Source organism: Solea solea, chromosome 1 (assembly GCF_958295425.1).
Source record: "Solea solea chromosome 1, fSolSol10.1, whole genome shotgun sequence".
Classification (NCBI taxonomy): domain Eukaryota; kingdom Metazoa; phylum Chordata; class Actinopteri; order Pleuronectiformes; family Soleidae; genus Solea; species Solea solea.
Window position 1 is genome coordinate 16,540,551 of NC_081134.1, and position 10,457 is coordinate 16,551,007.

Consider the following 10,457-nt stretch of genomic DNA (forward strand, 5'->3'; position numbering starts at 1 on the left):
TCTAAAATCTTAGAAAAGCCAGTTGCTAATCAATTATGTTAATATTTGCGCATTAATGGCCTGTCTGAAGATTTTCAGTCAGGTTTTAGATTAAACCATAGCACAGAAACAGCGCTAGTTAAAGTTAGTAATGATCATCTCTTGGCTTCAGATAATGGTCTAGTTTCTTTACTTGTCCTGTTAGATCTTAGTGCTGCATTTGACACCATTGATCATAATATTCTACTGCAGAGATTGGAGCAGACTCTTGTTATCACAGGTGCTGCCCTCTGCTGGTTTAAATCATACTTATCTGATAGATTCCAGTTTGTTCATGTTAATGATAAAACCTCACTACAAACAAAAGTTAATTGTGGAGTTCCACAAGGCTCAGTGCTTGGGCCTATACTTTTTACCTTATATATGCTTCCTCTAGGGAACATTTTTAGAAAGCACAACATACACTTTCATTGTTATGCAGATGACACACAGCTATATTTATCAATGAGGCCGGATGAAATAAATCAGGTAGTTCAACTCCAGAAATGTCTTAGAGACATTAAGTCCTGGATGACCTGTAACTTTCTACTTTTAAACTCAGAAAAAACTGAGGTCATTATACTTGGCCCTAAACACCTCAGAGAAAAACTTTCTGATCACATTGTCACTTTAGATGACATCACCCTGGCTTCCAGTTCCACTGTGAGGAACCTTGGAGTTACTTTTGACCAGGAAATGTCATTTGATTCACACATAAAACTAATTTCCAGAACAGCCTTCTTCCACCTGCGGAACATTATGAAAATTAGAAACATTCTGTCTATACAGGATGCTGAAAAACTAGTTCATGCTTGTGTTACATCTAGATTAGATTACTGTAACTCCTTATTATCAGGATGTTCCAACAAGTCTGTTAGAACCCTTCAGTTAATTCAAAATGCTGCAACACGAGTTCTGACAGGAACTAGAAAGAGAGACCATATAACTCCAGTGTTAGCTTCTCTTCACTGGCTCCCCGTACAGTTTAGAATTCAATTTAAAATCTTCCTCCTCACGTACAAAGCACTTAATGGTCAGGCCCCTCCATACCTGAAAGACCTAGTCTTACCTTATCACCCTAACAGACCAGTTGGGTCACAAAATACAGGTTTACTTGTGGTTCCCAGAGTCTGTAAGAGTAGAATGGGAGGCAGAGCCTTTAGTTACCAGGCTCCTCTCCTGTGGAACCAGCTTCCAATGACAGTTCGGGAGGCGGACACTCTCTCTGTATTTAAAGTTAGACTTAAAACTTTCCTTTTTGATAAAGCTTATAGTTAGAGCTGGTTCAGGGAAACCTGGACCATCTCTTAGTTATGCTGCTATAGACCTAGACTGCTGGGGGATTTTCCTGTGGTGCACGCACATTCACTCTCTCACACTCAGGATATGAATATGACTTTTTGTATGTCATTAACCTTGTCTCTTTCTCTCCCTAGTTTGTGTCTTTCCTTCCTTCCCTCTCTCTCTGTATTCTCATCTTGCAGGTTGCGGGATCAAGATCCAGTTTTCGAGGCTACCCATATCATCACCATTATTATTGTGCTAATTACAATTAAAAGTTGTTATCATTGACTGTATAAACTTGTAACTTGATACAGTTGTTGTGTATCTGCTCCTGGTCCCTCTCTCTCTTCTGTCTCTACCTCATCTCCCTCTTGTCCTTTCTCTCCCCCCTTTCTGTCCCCCACCTCTCTGCTGTCCCCCATTTTCCTTTCACCCCAACCGGTCGAGGCAGATGACTGCACATCTCTGAGCCTGGTTCTGTCAGAGATTTCTTCCTGTTAAGAGGGAGTTTTTTCTCTCCACTGATGCCTAGTGCTTGCTCATTGTGTGAACTGTTTGGGTTCTCTGCTCTCCTTGATGATGTCTATGTACAGTGCCTTGAGATAATGTGTGTTATGATTTGGCGCTATACAAATAAAATTGAATTGAACTAAATTGAACACAGATGGCGACAGCTGTACAGTTAACACCCCCAGAACCGTTCGACTTTTCAAGCCCAGCAGAATGGCCACGGTGGATCCGCAGGTTCCAGAGGATGGCAACGTTGCCATCGATACAAAGGAGGAAGAATACCAGGTGAATTCTCTTCTCTATGCAATGGGTGATGCAGCAGATGATGTCCTAGCAGTTTTACCACTGTCTGATGCAGACAAAAAGAAATATGATGCTGTCAAAGCAGCATTTGAGCAGCACTACATCGGGAAACACAACATAATCTTCGAAAGTGCGCAGTTCAATAGCAGACGTCAGCATGACGGTGAGACTGTAGAGGCTTATATCACAGCAGTGCATAAACTTGCTGAAAATTGTGGCTTTGGTGTACTGAAGGGACAGAATAGTGGTTGGAATAAGAGACAAAAGATTGTCTGAACAACTACAAATGGACTCTGACCTGACACTGGCTAAGGCTATACAAAAAGTCAGACAAAGTGAACCAGTAAAGAGACAGCAGACTATACTTCACGGTGATATAAGGGGTGACATCAAAGCGAACATGGACGCCATCGACACCAAGAAAAAAGAGAGGAAACAGAAATGGCAACAGAAGCCAAAATACCAGACACATAGAGACTGTGGCAGGTGTGGCCGAAAACAAAAACATTCATGGAAAGACTGCCTAGCGAAAGATGTAGATTGTAGGAAATGCAAGAAAAAGGGACATTTTGCTGCAGTATGTCTCATAGGGGATGCAGTAGATCTGTGTGAAGTCACAGAAATTCATGGCGTGACAGACACTGACGATTATTACTTCCTAGGTGACATAGAAACTGACGCATCAGAACCATGGATGGAAAAAATCCAGCTAAATGGGGAGAATGTTAAGTTTAAACTCGACAGTGGGGCAGATGTAACATCAATACCTGAGAGACTGTACAAGCCAGAGAGAGATGGGAAACTGCAGGAGCCCAAAAAGAGACTGGTAGGGCCAGGTAAATACCCACTTAAGGTAAAAGGCTGCTTCAAAGCCGACATGGCAGCAAAAGGACACACCACCTCTCAATACATCTACATGGCAGGACTAGACCATGCACTTCTAGGTAGACCGGCTCTAATAGCTTTAAAGCTTGTAGAGAGAGTAGATGCAGTTATGGAAACAGAGGAAGACTTTAGAGCAGCCTATCCAGATGTTTTCCAAGGACTAGGCAAATTAAAAGAGCCTTACCACATAGTGCTTGACCAAGGTGCCACACCAGTGGCTCTCTCCGCACCCAGAAGAGTCCCCTTGCCCCTCAGAGAAGCAGTGCAGGAAGAGTTGACTAGAATGGAGGACATGGGAGTTATTTCAAGGTCATGCAGCGAACAGAATGGAGTTCTGGTATAGCCGTTGTCCCGAAACCAGGAAAGAAACCACAGAGGATCTGTGTAGACCTCACTCCCCTGAATTCGGTCGTGAAGGAGAACGTCACATCCTCCCAGCTGTGGACCAAACTCTGGCGATGATGAAAAATGCCAAGATTTTCACCAAACTTGACGCCGATTTGGATTTTGGCTGATTCCTCTCACGCCAGAATCACGACCCCTCACGACATTCATCACTCCTTTCGGGAGATACCAATTCATCCGACTCCCTTTTGGTATTGCATCCGCTCCGGAACATTTCCAGAGGAGAATGTCTCAGATGTTGGAGGGTTGCGATGGAGTGCTCTGTCATGCGGACGATGTCCTCGTGTATGGCAGGGACAGGCAGGTGCACAACCAGAGGTTGCATCGTGTGCTTAAGAAAATACAGCAGGAGGGTCTCACGCTGAATAAGAAATGCGAATTTGCAAGAGAAGAAGTCATGTTTGTGGGCCACAAAGTTTCCGGAAAAGGCATCGAGCCTGATCCGAATAAAGTCAAGGCTATCCAGCAATTGCCGCAGCCCACATGTCTGGAAGATGTGTGGCGTCTCATGGGCATGCTAAATTCCTGCCTCAGCTAGCTACAATAACCATGCCGCTGAAAGAACTGCAGAAAGAGAGGAACGAATGGATATGGGCAGAGCCCCAGGAAACAGCCTTTTAAGAGAGTGAAATAGATACTGAGCTCCCCAGATGTGTTAGCCCAGTATTCCAACACCACTGAGACAACGGTTGCTGCAGATGCATCGCCATACGGCCTAGGAGCCGTTCTCACCCAGCAGCAGACTGACGGCGCATGAAGACCAGTGACATACATTTCTAGAGTTTTACCAGACACAGAGAAGCGCTACGCGCAAATAGAAAAAGAGGCGTTGGCAGCTACGTGGGCATGTGAGAGACTTGCATCTTACCTTGATGCGTTAGTTCTGCATTTCACTCTAGAGACAGACCATAAGCCATTGGTTCCACTGCTGAGCACAAGAGGGTTAGATGACCTCCCGCCACGGAACCTGAGGTTTCGTCTGCGGCTGTTGCGGTTCTCCTACACAATCGTCCATGTGCCAGGGAAGCAACTCATCACAGCAGATGCCCTCTCCAGTGCTCCCCTGGAGGGTACGCCTACAGCAGGGGATCTACAGCTCTTTAAAACCTCTTTCTCTACAGAGAATGGAGAGGCAGAGCGCGCTGTACGGACTGTCAAGGATTTGTGGAAAAAAGATAGTGATTACAGCAGAGCACTGCTGGCTTATAGGTCCACCCCACTGGTGCACGGGTTCTCACCAGCTCAGCTGCTGATGGGAAGAAACCTGCGTACATCTCTACCCCAATCAACAACCAAGCTGGATCCTAAGTGGCCAGACCTGCAGGCCTTTCGCACAAGGGAAGAGGAAGGGAGGCGTAGGCAGGCCGCAACCTACAACCTAAGACACCGCTCAAGAACTGACTGCTGGTCAAAAGGTCTGGATTACCACTGAGAGAACCACAGGAGCAGTCATCTGATCAGCCAATACACCAAGGTCTTATATGGTAGAGACCAACAGGGGTCTCCTCAGGAGAAACAGAAGTCACCTCCGACCTATAGGGACTGTTACGAGAGCTGGTCGGGTGACAAAGCCACCTGATAAACTGGAATTGTGAATTAGTTGGACAATGACAGGTTATGGAAAAGAAGCGATAAAAGCGATTTGGGATGTTAAAGTTCTTAAGTCTTGAGTTAAAACATAAACATTTCTAAGGATAAAATGTTGTTAAAATGATACTGTGTTTCAGTCTTAGTTCATAAGAAATTGCACAACTGTTTATTTGAATGAAGCAAGAGTTTAGCTATAAGGGGGAGGTGTAGTAGTAGTAGGACTACTAGTCTCAGGAGGCTTAGCTCCCACAATGCAATGTGTAACATTGTCCTTCCGTTTCGCCGAGGCAGGCGACGTGCAGTGCGACGTGTGCACCGGGAGGAAAAATAAGGCTGTCAAGTCGTGTCTGGTGTGTTTGGCCTCGTACTGCGACGTTCACGTCCAGCCCCACTACGAGTCTGTCGCCTTCAAGAAACACAGGCTGGTGTCTGCGTCCAAGAAGCTGCAGGAGGTTTTCTGCCGCACTGACGGTCAGTGCATCTGTTACCTGTGTCTGACAGACGAACATAAAGGACACGACACGGTGCTGGCTGAGCAGGAGATACAGTACAAGCAGGTAAACGATTGATTAATCGACCTATTCAGTGTGTGTAGCGTCAAATCACAACATACATTATATTGCAAGACTAACATCTTATAGTATTATAGAGAGAAAGAGAAACCAAACAATTCGTCCAAGGAGCAGACATTTAAGTCTGCGGTGATAAAATAACTTTAAAGTTAAATGTATGTATGATATTTCTGCCACTAGGGGGTCTCCCAGTTTAAACAATAACAAAAGACCTTGTTTGATGGCCTCAGGAAGTAGCGTGGAATCATGGTAATTGATGTCTCGTTTGTTCATAAGTATCCAGCTCGTTGTCCAAGTCAGTGACTTTATACTATACTATGAAATATCCTCACCCTTTGTGTAGAAGGCCAAATCAAGCCATTTATAGTGATATTTGTAAGTTATACTGTTAGTTTTTATGCAACGTTGGCAAACGTTTATTTTTTTAAATGCTACACAAAAAAGCTCGATTAGTTAATTACAAATAAATACTGGGTCGTGCAACAACATAATTCAGATGCATGAATTTGGCTTTGTACATGAATGCGGTGGACGAAAAGTGAGCATGTAACCATGCCGACGCGGCGACCAATGACATCGAATGTCGTCACGGAGAACCCGGAAGTTATTTGCATTCATTCTACCGGTTTCTTAGCATCTAATGTTATCGCTTTGTCCCGGGCGCACGGTGAGTTTAAAGTTACAAATGTACACCTCTGTCGAATTTACGGCCAGTGCTGCTTGGATTCCGGGTATGTGAACAAGTAGGGGTGGCGGTTTTATTCGTACAAGTGTAGTTTATATTCGGCCCCGGCCGCCGTGTATCCGCAGCTACAGTAGCTAAACTAAGCTAGCAGATTTGGCTGTGACAGCAGGTTGAGCAGGTGGAGCAGCGTTAGCTCTGCAGCTGTAGCTCTGTCAAGGTTGAGGCGATGACAGGACTTTGCTGCTCCGTGCTTTTGCTTCCACGGAGTGCAAACGCATTGACATCTTTGTTTTCTCTCTGTATCTTCATTGTCACTCATGAACATAAACTGACTTTACTTTATGTCAAAGTAAGACAGAGGTTAGTGCTTATCCTATTAAGTATAAATACTTTAAGGGCGAAAAAAACCAATCTAAATATTTAACTTGCGACGTCAGTCGTGTGAGTGCTTGTAGAGGTAAACAAACGTCCGTCCAGTTATTACTTAAATGATGTTTACAGTAAAACTTTATTTTGTATCCAAAAGTTAGTTTGAAGTTATGTTGCATTTCCGCACTCTGATTGTGAATCGTTCTCTATTTCTCCTTCATTCTTAAACAAGTTAATTTGACAGTTTGTTTGTTTTTATTGCATTTATTATGTTGGTTGTATTCAAAATATACTGATTGTAGAGAGCGAGAGACCATAAGTGATGTTTAATGAATAGTTTGTGTATCATTGTAATTTTTGATCGGTCAGCTTTTATCAACCAGCTAAACGTGTTGGTTGAAGGGCAATATATCGATATTATGACATGAGACAACTCTAAGACCATATGTCTTAGAGTTTGGATGTTGTGATGCAGTATCTGTGATGATTTTTCCTGGTTGTAAAGGCTGTTGCATTGATAATCTTCATATTTGTTATCTTTAATATATTTGTGAAATGTATAAGTATTGCACATTAAATATTATCTATATATTAATTAAAAAAATACATGTAATCAACAGAATGATATATATATATATATGTGTATTAAAGTCACTTAATAACCTAATATTTGTGATATAGCAAAATTTGATAGCAATCGAATTGTTTCTAACTCATGTAAATATCTTGTTCCAGCGAGATGTTGCTGTTGGTGTTGGGAGCCCTCCTCCTGCTCTTCTGCACTCTGGATGTATGGTACTTCCTGCGTGGGGCCCAGGTGTTTTTCGAGGCATGGTTCCAACCCAGAATATGGGACATTCTAGCCGAGCAAAGCATTGATGGCATGGTCCTTCCTCACGATTTGGACTACATGGGCCACATGAACAACTCCCGATACCTGAGGGAGTGTGACTTTGCCCGCTTTCACCATTATATGCGAAACGGGCTGTTCATGGCCTCGCACAAATTGGGAGCCAAAATGGTGGTCGGGGCTTCCACCATCAGGTATCGCCGCTCCTTGGCCTTCCGTGAGGCTTTTGAAATTCGGACCAAAGTAGTGGGTTGGGATGAGAAGGCCTTTTACTTGGAGCAGCGCTTTGTGTCCAAGAAAGACGGCTTCGTATCAGCGATTATGCTCTGCAGGCAGAATGTGGTGCGCTGCAGCCCAGAGAAGATTATTGAATTTGTATGCAAAAGAAAGGTGAGTTCAAGCAGAACATGGAGAGAAATGTGGAAGGCTTGCTATTGAATTTGAATTTATCAAAAGGACATAACCTACATTTAAATAGGCTCTTTGTGTCTGGCTTAGTTAAGGAGAGTTCAGCAATACAATACATTTCATTTAAAAATTTTTTACCATTATTTCAAAGACATCAGAAACTAAAAAAAGGCTGTGTTGAACATCAGTATGTCTTATTTCTGTTCAGTTTTTGAATGCAACTGAATAAAATAATCATAATGATGTGGGGGAGGGTGACATCTAAAATGAACAAAATTAACAATTCTGATAATGGACATTGGTTTGGTTTTGAGTGTTTTTTTGATGATGAAATCAAGCTCTGATTTTTCAGAATGTGAAAATCATTAAACAAGACATTTGAGAACATCAGTAGGAAACACTGATCGACATTTTCCGTCATTTTATGGAACAAACAACTAATCAATCAACAAAATAATGGACTGATTAATCGATGATGAAAATAAAAATGTTATTAGTTGCAGCCCTACACTCCACCACAATTTATGGGGGCGACAAGTAATATTATTAGGAGTCTTTCAACTGGAAGATTGTGGGTTTGATTGCAGGCTCCACTAGTCTACATGCCGATGTGTACTTGGACAAGACTGTTAACTTTACGTTGTCCCTGACAGCTGTGCCGGCAGCGTGTGAATGGGTATGAAAGGTGTGTGATAGACAATGTGCTGCACATAGATACACTGAAGCTGTGAGTGAAAAACAAAACTAGTCTAAAGCAGCTTTGAGTGTTCATCGAGACTAGAAAAGTGCTACAGACTATTTACCATACCATGGTCTCCACTTAAATCATTACATTTAATGACCCTCAATTGTTCTGTATCTTCAAAGTCAGATTATTGCCAATTTACAAGAAGACTCTCAACTAGTTATTTGTGAGCTTGACCACTGACTTTATTCTACCTCATCATTCAGCTAATTGTTCTGTTTGCTTGTGTAGATCGAGTGCCCCGAGTTTCCAGAAGACGTCAAACACTGGATCAGCTACATTTCAGCCAGCAGCTTGGCTCTGAGAGCAGAGAGTGGACTGGAAGAGAAGAACAAGTGAAGCCACACCATGACACTGTGTATCATGAGTGTAGATACATCATTTGCATTGCATGCACATGTACAATATTCGCACATCCACATACAGTACATGCAAACATTTGCAAACATTCAGTTTTACTTGACTTAGAAGAGTCCATCTGATAGGGGTCATGCCTACCTGCTGTATATTTTTTTATCAAGTGAATGGAAGTAATGGACTTACATCAGCTAAATCTGACAACTTGAATTATGGGGTATTATATGTTTTAAATTGCACTCATTCACCGGGTTCAAAGGAAACAATGACATAGCTTTACAGTTGCAGTGTATGAAGTAGTGGACTGTGAATAGACTGGCTTTCAAAATTCCTCTCATTTCAAATAAGCATGTAGAGCAAGAGTTAATCTTCCACTCATATTAATGCATGATTTCAAACAGACCGAGTAATTTTTTGTGCCTGGTTCTCTTGATTAGTCATAGTTTACAGTTATAATTTTTAATAATTTATAAATAGGAATATTCATTTTATGAAAATAACAAACAGTAGGTGTCAAGAAATGTGCTTGGACATACATTAACATGTAATAACAGTTAAGTTTTTGTCTTCACAATATTATTTTGCACAAGGTAACCCAAGTGAGTATGCAAACTGACCTTCTGAGAATGTTTGTTTTTCCTTTGGTGAATAAAGTTTTTGACCAAATTCATTATACATCCATTTAAAGGGTGGGCATTGTCATTGGATTTGTGTGTGATTATAGGTGAAAGTGCTAAAAATTGGACTGGCAGGTGTGACAAACAATTTTATTAAGAAACTTATTTTATGAAGCTGCTGGCAACGCACACTGAAGGTTTGGATGACGCTCTGTTTTTAGGTGAGACACTGTAGAAATGTCGACCCCTTTCCTTTATTGCATCAAAGCTTTACTTTGTGACCAATGTAATGTGTTTGTTCTGTATGAAAGGGAAACTAACAAAAATGCACAAAAGTCATATTTAATTCTTAAGATATATGTTGTCATTTATTCATGTATTTATTATTATTCCTTATTCATGAAGTGTTAAAATTGATTGCTGTATCAGACTTCATTCATTGTGTTTGTTATTTATCAGCATTTTTAATTAAAAATGCTTCGGAACAGGTGTGTGTTTGGGTTTTTTCTTGCCTTGTACTGTACATATTTATTCAGTAATGCTTCATCTTCTGATGTATTGTGACTTTGTGGGTTCCCCTGAGCATCGACCTACAACAAAATATCGATTGTCATCATGGCTCTGTAACAAAGCTTTGTTTGGTCGGTCGGGATAAATGTTTGTTTGGATAAAAGGTAAACATAACACTTAAGCATCAAGGAACCCACCATTCATTTATTTATTTATAAAAATGTGGTTCTAATTTCTGAAGAACTGTTTAAATGTGTATCGCTAAGTTCTGAATTGTGGTTATGGTTAAAGTTATGGATGGAAGTCAGTACAGTGTTCTAAAAATAGTTTAGTCAATGTGTGTGTGAGA

The 10,457-nt window shown here is 41.6% G+C and overlaps 1 protein-coding gene across 3 annotated transcripts; it reads left to right on the forward strand.

Moving 5' to 3' along the window:
- Window positions 1-5,422: 5,422 nt before the first annotated feature.
- si:ch73-52e5.2 (protein THEM6) lies at window positions 5,423-10,083 on the forward strand. Of its 3 annotated transcripts, none has more exons than XM_058626380.1 (3): window positions 5,423-5,552; window positions 7,357-7,861; window positions 8,856-10,083. In XM_058626380.1, exons 2-3 carry the CDS (start codon window positions 7,361-7,363, stop codon window positions 8,961-8,963), a joined length of 609 nt encoding a protein of 202 aa, XP_058482363.1. In that variant the 5' UTR covers window positions 5,423-5,552; window positions 7,357-7,360; the 3' UTR covers window positions 8,964-10,083. The 3 variants fall into 3 exon arrangements, with proteins under 3 accessions (XP_058482363.1, XP_058482361.1, XP_058482362.1); XM_058626378.1 differs by lacking the exon at window positions 5,423-5,552 and adding an exon at window positions 6,164-6,234; XM_058626379.1 differs by lacking the exon at window positions 5,423-5,552 and adding an exon at window positions 6,241-6,298.
- The last annotated feature ends 374 nt before the right edge of the window (window positions 10,084-10,457 follow it).